General features: G+C 37.0%; 1 protein-coding gene across 1 annotated transcript in view; it reads right to left on the bottom strand.

The window, feature by feature from the left end:
* The window catches only part of LOC133321868 (protein eyes shut), a gene marked incomplete at its 5' end in the record, with an annotated part of 87,378 nt that overhangs the window by 3,880 nt on the left and 68,883 nt on the right, over window positions 1-14,615 (bottom strand). Inside the window, 3 exons of the mRNA XM_061530941.1 lie at window positions 11,579-12,100; window positions 13,478-13,720; window positions 13,783-14,514. Coding sequence (XP_061386925.1) covers window positions 11,579-12,100; window positions 13,478-13,720; window positions 13,783-14,514 — 1,497 coding nt within the window. The remainder of the gene's footprint in view (window positions 1-11,578; window positions 12,101-13,477; window positions 13,721-13,782; window positions 14,515-14,615) is intronic.

Here is a 14,615-nt window from a genome sequence, read left to right as displayed (position 1 = left end):
TTAGATGGCGGCTCCATCACCTAGAATAGGCTACGGTATGCTAACCACCTACTTCGTTATTAAAATGACAACGGAGCTAACACAAGTATTAATGGAGTAAATGGTGATCATGGGCAGACATTCATAATCTTTAATGCGAAATATTTGCCAATATTTGATAAAAAATTTCTATTAATAGAAGATTGTTGCAGGTTCTGGAACAGATCAATAATTTCAGAAAAATGAGTAGAAAAATGTACAAAAAAAAAAAAAAAAAAATGCTAAAAACTAGGCCCGTATTATACAGGGTGAGATAAAAAAACTGCAACAAAGTCAAACGCCATAATTTGAACATTTTTATAAAGTTTATTGGAATGAAAGCTAAAAATGTTGGAAATAGCTTTAAATTTTAGAATAAATTTTGATTTGTTTGAATAGGTCACCTTTGGCACGAATTATAACCTTCAAATGAAATTTTGGCCCATTCCCGGCGAAGCGCTTAGAGGTGATCGACACTTTGGCATTTTTTGTGCTTGCTACAAAATACCAACGGATTCCGGAGATTTTGGTGGCCAGTGTGCGCCGGAAATGAAGCAAGGAACTTCATTCTTGGGTGGCGCGTGCTGAGTCCTGTTGGAATTTCGAAGGTCTGTGGCCAAAATGTTTGCGTGCCCAAGGCTTTAATACTCCCTCCAGAATATTTTCACGATAATATTTGGCGTGTATTTTGATGTCACGATCGATTAATATGAGCGGAGAGCGACCATCGATTGTTATGGCTGCCCACCATGGCCGGCGCTTGTGTTCTGGTGGCCAACCGAAGGTGCACATTTTCAGCTGACCTCTTTGGCAATAAACACGATAATTTTGTTTGTGTACAAACTGCTGGACAACGAATGTTTTCACATCGGAGAATACCAAAGCGAAGCAACTGTTTAGCTCTTTTAAGTCTATTTTCTTTCAATATTTGCCGAATGGAATATTGCGATATGTTCATTTCACGAGCCATTTTTCAAACCATTTCTGCTGATGTTGCTGTTTTCTTCCGTCCACTTCCTTGACGTCGGGTTATGCTACCAGTATCACGGTAACGAGCGATGGTACGAGACGCAAACGATTTATTCACATTTAAATGCTGGAGGGCGCTAACGAAGCCACTTGTGGGTTTCCAACCAAATATAAATATATCCCACTATCACGCTTGAATACCATCACGAATATATATATATATATATTTTTGGAAAGTCCTCACCAAAATGCTTTTGTACGCTTGTAAACAATATAATGAGCTGTCACTGGAATACTTTTATTGCATACGGAATGACAAATATAATAGTACGTTTACATTTAACCGGATTTCGTTAACCCAGTGGGTTTTAATTGTCAATTCCATTGCCTATTTGCCAAATAAATCCTTATAAAGTAGGTTAACCCTACAAAAAGTTCTAATGTAAATGCCGTTTAACATTCATTTCACCTTTTAGTAAAGGGTTTAGAAACCACCAAATTGGCACCACTGATTGAAGAATAGAATAGATTCCCACGGAGGAAACAATATTCGAGGGTGGTATAGCAATTATTTGATGTTAAATTGGACTAAACTAGGATAAAGCCAATCGGTGAAGATCTTCGTTATTTTTTAAGGTGGGTTTTTTGAAAAAAAAAAAATCGGCGATTTTCCAAAAATATTTTTTCAAAGGTCCACCATTTTGTTAATTTTAGAGCGAAGTCAATAATCCTAGTTCATACGAGAGCCAGACATGTACTCTTTCTAACACCGTTGGAATTTTCGGATTCCGATGTTCCAGTGATGAGTTATCATGCCCGCCATCAAAAATAAGGACTTTACAAAAAACAACAACAAAACAATAAACAAATTTTTTGTAAATTATTTTTCTTCTATTTTAAATCTTCAATTATATATGTGTAAAGTTACAAACCTTAGCAAGCATTGGTATTGATTTACCAGCCTATTGAAAATCTTGAAAAATTAAAATCGAGGTGGGGGGTTTCCTTAATCCGTATCAACATTTTTATGGGGTGGCTCTTTTTAAGGGCTAAGCAGAATGCTCGCGTTGAGCCATCCCTCGCGTTATATGTTATCGAAAATACAACAACCACAAGGAAACGATAACACAAACGCATATCGTTTCCTTGTGGTTGTTGTATTTTCGATAACATATAACGCGACGGATGGCTCAACGCGAGCATTCTGCTTGGCCCTTTACTTATTAAACTTTCTATGAGTATAATTTTATGATTAGAATTCGAACTACTTTATGCATATATGCTGTTTCGGAAACCCGAAACAGTTCTGAAGAACAAATCTATCAGAATTTGAATATATGAGTGAAAGACAAAGTCGACTTTTCGATTTTTGCCTCTGACCAAAAAGTCGATTATTAGACTTTTCGATTTTTGCCATTGACTAAAAAGTTGACTTTTCGATGTTTCGATTTTGTCCAACCTGTTCAAAGTCGATTTTCGACTTTTTCCGACTAAAGCAAAATCGACTAAAAATTTAATTTTTATAAGAATTGTTGTTAACAGATGGTAAAATTCTGGAATGTTAATCTTTGGGCAATTTCGGCTTTGTTATAATAAACCAAGTATTTATGAAGAAAATCGAAAGTAGAAGTTGAAAAGTCGACTTTGCGATTTTCTCAAAGATCAAAAGTCGACTTTTAGACTTTTCAATACCAAAAGTCGATTAATCGTTTAGTCGAAAGTCGATTTACTTATCCCTATGCGCAAGCACTAATATCAATCCTAACCTGTAATATAAAGACCTAAAATTTTTGTAGTCCATTTTCAGTTTCTGTTATATACCTTATCCGTCTCAAATAAGTATCATTCGCTGTTCTCCTACATACTTCTTCTTTAACCCTTTGTGGCCCAATGTTGCCCACAGGCAACAAAATGTTTTAAAGCTTATAGTTAATATACAGCTAGTAGATATATATCATTTTGATTTCATTTGTCAAGACCTGATTATGGACAACACATATCAAAAGAAAAATCAAACAAATTCAAAGTTTTGGCAAAGTTATGAGCTTTTCAATATAGACAAGAGGATAAATTTGTGTACAGTACTAATTTGTGTATACAGTCCAAATTATTTAAATCGCTTCTTATTCAAATTGTACAAATTCTGCCATCAAATATATTTTCGATTCTTGTAAAAATGAATATAGAGAATAATTTAAAATGATTTTTCGGTCGATTTTGCATTTGGTTTTCTTGATATTGAACATAAATTCTTCCGAAAGAATGTACTATATTTCCTGAATGCAAGGATGCAGCGATGTCAAATATTGTGCATAACTTAATTAGGTTTAAAGGGTTAAACAGGTATATTTTCTTCTAAAAGAAATCGATTTTGAGTTTCCCATAAGAAATTTATTTTCGTGTTTTCATTCACAATTTCCTTCTGAATGAAGACTGCCTTTTAATAAAAGCAACTAAAATAATCCCCACAATCAAATTCTGAGATCCACATTTTGCTTTTACTAGTTTATTAACATTTCTAGGAATTGAACGATAAAACCACCAAACACGCTATAAAGAATCATCAGAGTTCAAAGAAACACAATCCGTGTGAGAGGAAAGAACGAGAGAGAGAGTAAAATATTTAGTAATAAACAACTTGTTGAGTAGTGCGGTGTTCTGGTTATTGTTTATTATTCGGTTTGGCAGATCGTTCATCGTTGAGAGCGGCATTTTACACACTTGGTCGGTCGGTCTATCGGTACATGTAGTTGGTTGGTCTCGGTTGGTTTGTGATTTTGGCGGTTTTGTTGTTGTTACTGTGTTACGATGCACAATGGGTTTTATTTTAAAAAGAAAATGAAAATTATTTGTTCATTTCAGTTTATCCAACAATATGAATACAGAATACAGAGATCCATAAACATCCACTATCAAGATAAAAATCCTGATTAGCACTCTGCAAAATGCATCTTTCAGGGGAACTATCTAAATATACAGTTCATCAACGAATATTGAAGTCTTCAGGAAGGCAGTAGTAAGAATTATATCCCGCGAAATTAAATTAAACCGGCCTGGTGGGAAGAAGGAAAAAACTATTGTCTGTAAAATGATGGGCGAGTCTAACACCGTCTTCTTCAAAATTGGGCAGGCGAGGATTGGAGAATAGAAACACATATCAATGGAAGGAAGAGGCCGACGACAATATTACCTCCGATTCCTAAGATCACATACTGGTGGGAAATTAAAACTATACACTGTGTGTTAAGAAGTAGGAAACCTTCCAGAGCTAGGAGAAGGAAGGCGAGACTCTCATTGAGAATCCAAAATATCAAATCAACATAGGAAGTTTGTAACGACACAAGTTCCCTCCGATTTGCTGGGATAGCTCACGGGGACCAGGGTCTGCCATACAGATCGATTGGCTTTAAGGCAAATGTTTAGTTTTATTCAGTTATTTGGGTTTGGTGATGAACACAGTTTTTATTATATTGTAACCAGCGGAGTAACGAACTTCGTGCTGCTTACGGCGGTCACCTGGCTAAGTACACCGGTAGATCGTTCTTAGTCCCATCGAGTCCTTTGGGAAGATCTGGATCCGAACCCCGAATGAGCCGGTCCTAGGGAAGACCTGGGTAAGTACCCCTGTCAGCGTTTTGATAATGGGCTGTCCAGTGGTATAAGGCGTGATTGAATTTAGAGCGACACCAAAGATATGGCCGAGATGACAGAGGTCCAAGGGCTATGGACAACTTAAGAAGATTTCTGGTAATCCAAGACGCGCGGGGACCCGAGGGTTGCGGACACATCAAGGGGGTTCCTACTGATTTAGATCACGTGGGACCCAAGGGTTGCGGACACCTCAAGACAAGACGTGAGGGGTACCAAGGGTTACGAACACCGCTAAGTTCCTGGGAAAATATGACGCACCGCTGTGACTCTCCTGTTTTTCACCCGTACCGACTGGAATCCTCGAATTTGATCGCGGTGGTACTTTCCCCTTTTTATAGGGAAAGTACCACTATTTGTGATTTTGGACACTCATTATGTCGCTCCCACCTATTACTGGCACCTATTACCTTACGGCTAACTACGAAATACTTGCACACACAATTTGAATTCATCTCTTGTTTATTATTATCAAATTTACAACAACAATTAAAAATATGAAATATCATGGTGGCGGACGAAAACGAGAGCAGCGACTTTCGTAGTCACAAGTTTTTTGAACCCAGAATACATTATGGGGTCTTTGAGGAATATTCCGAATGAATTAGAAATTTATGGCGGATGTGTAAAGAAGAGGTTTCAATTTGAATATTCGATTATTGTAATTGAAACCCCTACTTCATATCGACATCTTCTTTACCTCTTCTTATTATCGGCTTAGACACAATAGGGACTTTGACAAATATTGTGAACTTAATTAAAAATTAATCCCCAATTCAAAAATTCTCAATTTTCCCAAAAACTTTGTTTCCAAACAACCCACTGTGCCTCGGCTTAGACACAATGTGTTTTTATTATTGTTATTGTTGCTGTCATTGATTTGCTTGGCTTACTGCTGGCTGTGTGGCTTGGCTGGATGACTGGCTGGCTAGATTGGCTTCAGAGTTCGCACAAGTTGAAGTTGGTCAACAACATCAGGCAGTCGTCAGTCATTCGAAGCGTTCAAATGAGAAACAGTCAACAACAAACAAATCTCGACAAACAAAAACGATAAAAAAATTAACGCCCGGTTTTTTTTAATTACAAAAAAAAACTTCAGTGAATGTTAATTTTCCAGAAATTTGTGTGTCGGCGACATTTAAAAAAAACAAAGAAAAAATTGTATTGAAATAATGTAAATTCAAAAGAAAATTTAAAGAAAAAAGTGAAAACCATCCAAAGGAAAAACCAAGAAAATCCATCTTAAATATCATCAAAGCGTTCAATTAACCTAACCAACCATCCATCCATCTATCGAAGATAAAAAATCGTAAGAAAGAAAAACCCGCATACCGATATCAAGTGAGAAACAACAACAAGAAAAGTAATTTCCAAACAACCGGAATCATTTTTATTGGCAATTTCCATTCTACCGGCCTGCTACTCTCCACCTCTCCCGCTCTCTGAGTTAGGTCGTCGTGTCACACACTCCGATAATTTGTTGGTCATTAAATGTTACTGTCTGTCATCGGCGATACGAAAAAAAACCCCGAAACAAAAAATAAAAACAAAAAATCCAATTTTACCTATCATTAGCACCAGTTCCCTTTGTTATACACTTCGTTGGCTTTTATGTATCGTATCGCATCTAAACAAACGGTAGTCGTTCGAATAGCAAGAAGAAGAACCTTTGTTGACAACTTTCTAAAGCACCAGCATCATCTTTTTGTTTTTGCAACAGGTCAAAAAGAAGAAGAAGAAGCACCAGCATCATCTTTGTCAGGCGAACATAAAGCTGCTGGCTATAAACACAAATTTTTATTAGTGGATTACCGAATATCATTGGCTTTATCGTTTCATCGTCATTGACTTCATTTATTATCACGAAGTGTGTATTTCGTTCAAGAATAATTGCAGGTAAGTCTATAACTTTTGATAGCACATAATGTTAAGGTCTTTAATGGTTCTAAAAATTTCAACATATTTGATAGATGCCACTTTAAAGTGGATTTTCAAACGTATCTTGGGAAAGACATGTCTCAGATTGCATTCTATTTCATAGATAACACTTTAACTTAGAGGTATCCAGTGCATCTTGAAAAACGCATGCCTTTGATGGGAGATTTAATTCACAATTCCGAACATTAGAATATATAAACCTGATCCGATCTATGTTGTATTTGTAAACGGTCCACAGTTTATGTTATAACCAGTAAGGAAAGTAGTAAAGTCGGACTGGGCCGACGGGTATCATAATACCCTTCACCACTTTGGGTATATTCTACATATGTATCCGAAAAGACGTCGCCTTTTTGAAGGAATTTTGACATGAAATTGAACAAACTTCAATATGTGATTTTTATGTCTTTCTGGAACCTATGCTAAATTTCATTTTATTTGGGCAAGTTTAATGTCGTTTGCGCACCGTGGGACAGATTTGTGTAAATCGATTTAAAGCAAACTTGGCACACGCTATTCTATATATAAGCTATATCTAAATCTGAACCGATTTTCACGAAACTTAGTACATGTCATTCTAGACTTAATTCAATACGCTATGCCAAAATTCGAGCAAATCAAATGATTTTCAGAGATTTTGGTGCACCATTAATCTAAAATCGGGTGAAACTATATATATGGGAGCTATTTGTAAATCTAAACCGATTTCCACGAAACTTTGCACACATCATTCTAGACCTAATTCAATAGGCTATAAAAAATTTCGTGCAAATCGAAAGATGTATAGGGACTTTGGTAGACCATCTACCTAAAATCGGGCGAAACTATATGTAGGTGCTGTATATAAATCTGAACCGATTTTCACGAAATTTACAACACATCAGTAGGCTATACCAAATTTCGTGCAAATCGAAAGATATGTAGGGACTTTGGTACCCCACTTACCTTAAATCGGACGAAAATATATATGGGAGCTATATCTAAATCTGAACCGATTTTTCCCAATTTCAATAGGGTTCGTCCTTGGGCCAAACAAATTTCATCCAATTCGGATCATAAATGCGACCTGTACTTTGTTTACAATTTAACATGGACAGACGGACGGACGGACATGCGTAAATCGACTCAGAAAGTGATTCTATGCAAATTATCAAAAGGAACCATGGGTCTATCTCGTTTTTTTTTGCTTGTTACAAACATATGCACAAAGACATAATACCCTGTACCACAGTGTGGTGAAGGGTATAAAAATGGACACTCAGTTGATTGTTTTCTCCTGCTACTCCTCTTGGCAGCAAAGGGCTTCCACAAAGCATCACCATCTTAGTCGGTTTAGTCTTTGTGTTAGTTTCGTTAATCATTCCAGCTAAGTAAATATTTGGTCTGCTGTAGCATGTCTAGGGATAAATAAACCGATTTTCGACTAATCTATTAATCGGCTTTGTATTGAAAAGTCTAAAAGTCGAAGTCGACTTTTGATCTTTGAAGAAATCGCAAAATTAACTTTTCAAGAACGACTTCCGCCTTTCTTCATAAATACTTGGTTTATTATCATGAAGCCCAAATTGTCAAAATTGTGCACATTCCAGAACTTTATATTATCTATTGACATATAAAAAAATCAACTAGAAATTGATTATGCATTAGTCAGTAAAAATCGAAAATCGATTGTGAAAGATCGAAAAATCGAATCTTTAGTCGAAGGCAAAAAAAAATCTAAAAGTCAACTATTAGTCAGGGCCAAAAATCGAATAGTCTAAACTTCGACTTTTTCGCTCTACTATGTATCCCTAAGCATCCTATCCCTAAGTGATGGAGCTGCCATCTATCGTAGTCTAGAAACAACGTCATCATACACTTTTTGTAGTGGCTGGGACCCTGGATTATCAGTTTTGTAATTTTCTTCTGGGTGGCGCTATCTCCTGCCATTTCATGTCAGGGGTGTTTCGGATGTATCTCATATAGAGTGAGATCTATGTCAGATTTTTACAAAAATTCGAAATCTACTTTGAACGATTTATCCCCTTCTCTGGGATTCAAACCCGGAATCCATCGTTTTGTAGTTTGACACACTATCGACTGGATAAAATACCTTTAATATATTCTTAACTTAGTAGATGATTGGTCTGCTGTAGAATGTTCTAGGTGATGGAGGATGTCATCTATCGTTGACTAGAAACAATGCTTACTTGAATTTTGTGCGGTGGTTGGGGTCCATGCTTCTTCAAAGTTGTGACGTTGTACAGTTCAACAACTGACTAGTTCAAAAGAACGATTTATTGAAAATAGCGAATGAACTAGGTGTTATCATGATGCAATAATAAGGTTATGTATATATCTGTCAAATTTTATCTAGTAATATTTCCCATGGTTGGATACATTGCGTATAGAATTCATGTACGTACGCTAAATGGACTACCTGAAAATTGCTATAAATATCCTCGCCATATAGTTCGATGTTTCTCGTTGCTTTTTTAAAGGAACTAGTTCCTTAATATAGTTCCTTTGTCCCATATACTTCCGATTCCTAGATATTTCTTTTGAATCTTTCTCTTGTTCACTACTATCTCTTGTATATAACCTAAATGGTGAAGGGTTTGTGTTCATTTAGTATGGAGTTCCAAGATACCTTATGTACATCACTGAAATTCGTAGGTATATATTTATATTCTTTACTAGAGTTAGGAAAGCAATCTCTTTCCTGAAGCGGTTCAATTTGTTTTTCGGTTCACCCAGCCAACGGAACTAGTTCCATATTTCCAACAATTCAAATATTCATTGGCACATGTCAGTTAATTGGGTCAATGAACGAGAAGATTCAGATGAACGATTGAATCAAAAGGAATTAGGTTATCGAATGTATAAAAGAAAATACTGAAACTAGATGAACTTTTCTTCTGCGGAATAGTTTCATTGAACTACTTTGTTCAGCAATGACTAAACTCTATTCTTCACGCTTTTGATACCAACACCTAAACGTTCATTTATTCGCCACACTCTCAGAAGGACAGTGTAAAAAATATGTAATAAATTACCATATATGGTTCGCAAAATGCTGAATAATGAGATGTACCGTTATATTTTGAATTTTGAGTCCCTATTGATAACTTTTGGTAATAGAATTTCCAATTCATTTTTTATACCACCAGCCTTATGGGCTATATACACTATGTTACGATAAAAATGTGTTTCATCGAAATATGTAGTGAACGCAATATCAAACTTTTATCCAAATTGTGCACATTGTAATATGTTTAATAAGCCTAGACCAAGTCCGAAGATGAGACTCATCTGTCCACACTTTCTGGTCTTTGATAAAATCATCATACACCTTACATAAAACAAATGGTAAATCATGTGCGGTCTAAACATGGAAGACATTAATATATATATATATATATATATATAATATATGAAGGTTGATTGAAACGATCAGTTATATCGGTCCACCATGTGCGGTACCTTCCTCAAAAACTGTCACAATTATGATAACATAAAAAATTTAATTAGAAATTAAAGAAATACTCCGCCTTGTCAAACCACATGTCGGCAACAGCGACAGACTCTTTATATGTTGTAAGGGTATTACGAGTATAGCTTTGCATTGCCCCAGGAGATTGTAACACTGCGAAATAATTTGTAAACACGATATAGGCAGGCCACATTTATAGGCCAATAGCCACAATTATGACCCGATCATCAAGAAATTTTACACAGAGAAAGGAGCCTGACCACAGAAAAAGCCTGACTGTTTTGAATCAATGAACCAAAACTTTTTTGTGTAATATAACGATATTGCAAATGTCACTAATATAGATTCACAGATACTAAGTGCTAAGTGGTAGTTGTGTAGGGTGTCATATCGGTCAGCCTTGACCGACTATTCTGCTCCGCTCACTGGTTTGTACTTTTTTTGGGAAAAATTTACTATCGGTATTTAGGAAATTCCATTATATGATGGACTGAAAAACGTGCAATAATTCTCAAAATACCGAATTTACTTCGAATCAAAAGGCGATTGCTGAAACTGAGGCTTATTTGGAATAAAATAATAATTCGTAATGCAAAAATGATACAGAAACGATATGAGGATATTTTAAATTGAACAGCATCATAGGTATTATACCACCCATTTATTTCTGAAGGCCCTTGCCGAATTTCCCATCCGAACTTACTATAATTTGACAGACATTTGCCACAGATTTTTTCAATTCTGTTCAATAAGTCGGCCCTGAAATGACATTTTAACCATGTCTCAATTTAACAGTACCACCAGAATTTGTTATTTTTTGGTTCCTCCTAGTGAAGGTTATACCAACATCTGCTATAATTAGTGACTTTATTCTATAACATCATCTATAACATGAGTGGAGCTCCCCTCCACCCACAAATAGTTGTAAGATATTTTTTGTTGATGCTTCGTGTACTTTTATTGGCTGCTAATGGTAGTTGTTGTCTACCCTTTGGCGTTTTACACTTTGGCATTTCGGCAGGTTTCGATTACCATTTGCAAGGTATGCTCGATTTAAAGTTGCAAGTTTTTTTTTTTGTTTTTCATCTCCACCATTCCCATCGACGTTCGCCTTCTTCTTAATAATGAATGAATGGAATGAATTGGGTTTGTATTTTGGGGAGTGGGTTAGACATGCCAGTCTGCCAGCCATTCAGCATATCACGTGCAGCTTTATTATGTGTGGCAATCAGCGAACTAAGTAATTTTCTTGGTGTTGTGTAAATTATGGGAAGATTTTAGTTTTGTTTTTGGGAAAATAAATACAGGTTTTATGGGGTGGGAAAAAATGTTATTTTTCCATGTGGTGTCTTCAGATCATTAATATCAATTTAGTTTTTTTTTTTTTGGAGCGATATTTAAAATGGACATTTTTTTTATCGAAGTAATGGAATCATCGGCTCAGGTGAGAATATTTAGGACCTATCAGAGCCATCATCGTTTCCCAAATCCCCAAAAACTTATAACAAGAATTCTTAAATATGTCCCACTTACCCAAATAGAATAAATCTTCATAGGTTATCGTCGGCTCTTTGCCCCTTCGCGCCAGCAATGAATTTCTCGATCTCGTTCTATGCGGTGATGTTGTGCTGCTTACCGACGACAATTGCATTAATTCCTGTGGCGCCAATTTCTCTGTAAATATCACTTCGCCATCCAATTGTAATTCAAGATGTGATCGATCGACAACAATTCGTGCCATGTGCCAGCTACCATCAGTTATGAAGCCACTCGATGGTGTTGATACGGTATCATTATCGGAACCGAGTAGATTACTGGCTATTTTTAAATGACCATTTTCTAAACCGAGCCCTAAGAATTTCTGACGATCATGTTCACTCCATAGCAGCAAACCATCGGGTTCTATGGTGGAGAAATTCAATGAAATTTGTATTGCTTCACGTGGTCGGACAAACATGGAGGGTCCCTTTCGTTTATCTTTCATGGGTATACGTGGTGGTGGTAAGATCAAATAACTATTGCCACGGAAGCTGGGTGTTGTTGGTTTGCTGAGAGCTGGACGCAAAAAGAAAATGAAAGAGAAATAAATAAAATAAGAAGGGAAAATGGATATAAACAGAAAAAATAATAGACGAACATGTGTATGTATCAGGCATACCTCTCATATAAATACATTCCAGAGTTCATCCTTTATACATAGAAGAAGTCCCCAAACTCTTCGTTACATCGAAGAGGTCTCCAAACTCTTATATACAGGGAAGAGGTCACCAAACTCCTCTATACATAGAAGAGGTCCCCAAACCCTCAAATACAGGGAAGATGTCCTCAAATTTCTCTATAAATAGACGAGGTCCCCAAACTTTTCTATACATGATAGAGGTCCTCAAACTCCTCTATACCTAAAAAAGTCTTCAAACTCATCAATACTTGAAAGAGTTCCCCAAACTTCTCTATACATAGCAGAGGTCCCCAAACTCCTTTATACATAGAAGAGGTCCCCAAACTCTTCTATGCATAGAAGAGTTCCCCAAACACTTCTATACCTAGAAAAGGTCACCAAACTCTTTAATACATGGAAGAGGTCCCCAAACTCCTCTATACATAGAAAAGGTCCCCAAACTCCTCTATACATAGAGGTTCCCAAGCTCTTCGATACATAAAATGAAAGAGGCCCACATATGAAATACATGAAAGAGGTCCCCAAACTCCTCTATACATATCAGAGGACCCCAAACTCCTTTATACATAGAAGAGGTCCCCAAATTCCTCTATGCATAGAAAAGGTCCCCAAAGTCTTAAATACATGGAGGAGGTTCCCAAACTCGTCTAAATATAGAAAAGGTCCCCAAACACTTCTATATATAATAGGTACCCAAACTCTTCTATACATGATCCCCAAATTCTCCATCCATAGAGGAGGTCCCCAAACTCTCCGACACGTCCCCAAAGTGGCCTAAGTATAGAAGAGAACCCCAAAACCCATCTATACATAAAAAAGTCCCAAAATATTTGTTACATCAAAGAGGTTCTCAAACTCTCCTAAACTCTTCTTTACATAGAAGACTCCAAAATCGTCTATACAAAGAATAGGTCTCCAAACTCCTCTGTACATAAAAGAGGTCCTCAAACTCCTCTGTACAAAAAAGCGGTGCCAACCTCATATCTATATAGAAGCGGTTCCAACACCTTATATATATAGAAGAGGTCTAAAACGCTCCTCTACGTAGAAGATACCCCATACTCTTCTCTGCATAGAAGAGGTTCCCGGCTCTTTTATACCTTGACCCCAACCCTTCTATACCTAGAAGAGGTCCCAACCTCTCCTTTCTACACATCGAAGAGGTCCGCAGATCATCTATACATAGAAGAGGACTCCTTGTAACTGAAGTTTCTCTCGAAATTTCCTTCAAAACAAATTTTTCGAAAACTTACCAATTTCACAATAGAATCCACCCCAGCCGTTCGGGCATGAACATCTACCACTTCGCAGGCAGCGGCCATTATTTTTACAAGGTATCAGCTTACAAGTTTCCGAGTATTCACAACGATCACCCTTTGCATATTCGGGGCAAATGCAGTGAGGTTGTAACTTCTCGTCGAGCCAGCAATGGCCACCAGCCTCACAGGAATCACCACCACAGGCAGTGCCATCACAATCGCGGATGTTACGGGATTCTAAAAATAGAAATAATTTTAAATTGAAAACATGATAACAAAATAGAGAGGCTTCCTCTTACCAATAATATTCGTTTCATTCAGGACAATTCTTGTACCGCTCACGACCAAACCTCGAACACAGCCACGGAATGGTACAGGGAAACCGGATATGGCATTATGCGGCAATTTCGACAAATCTTTCAAACCTCCAACATATAGCAGGGCATCAGGTTCTACCAAAACCTCTGCACTCGGAGCCAATGCCGATGAGGCACTACCCTCAACCCACAGGGTCAGCCATCGGCCACGTTGTGCCATTTTAATTTTATGCCATTCACCAATAGCCAACATACGAACACTTCGTACCACAGTAACATGATTACTTGGACCAGAGATACGGAATTCCACCACACCACCTTGCAGAGAGAGCGAAACAAATCCGATTTTCTTATCCATATTTTTATTGAGGCTACCAAAATATAGAAGAAGACCTCGTTCCGACAGCGGTCGCAATTGGAATTCAATAAAGAAGAATTGCACACGATGATGTTCTTCAAAGGATTTGGAACCCATCAGAGGTACAGGGGAGAAATTCCTCTGCTTTTCAACTTCATTCAGTAGTTTCATGACGAAATGTTGATTCGATGACGCAATGGGTTTTGGTGGCATTAATTTCTTTGTAAAGTTACGATAGCTGATGATTTGTGAACGTTTTGCACCCATTTTATCGCTGTTGTCGTATAGGTATGGCCATCTTACTGCCAGGTAGGATCTCCTTCCTGTTAAACTGACATCGCTAAGGGAATGGATTTCTGGAAAAAGAATATAAAGAGGATGTTATGAGACCGATAGATTTTTGTTGTTGTGACAAATTTGCATTAAACACAAATTTTGATTATTTCCAAAAAACCCC

This window comes from Musca vetustissima, unplaced genomic scaffold, assembly GCF_032173495.1.
Source record: "Musca vetustissima isolate MV318-11 ecotype Yass unplaced genomic scaffold, APGP_CSIRO_Mvet_v1 utg1662, whole genome shotgun sequence".
NCBI classification, from domain to species: Eukaryota; Metazoa; Arthropoda; class Insecta; order Diptera; family Muscidae; genus Musca; species Musca vetustissima.
This window is presented reverse-complemented; position numbering and strand designations above follow the sequence as displayed.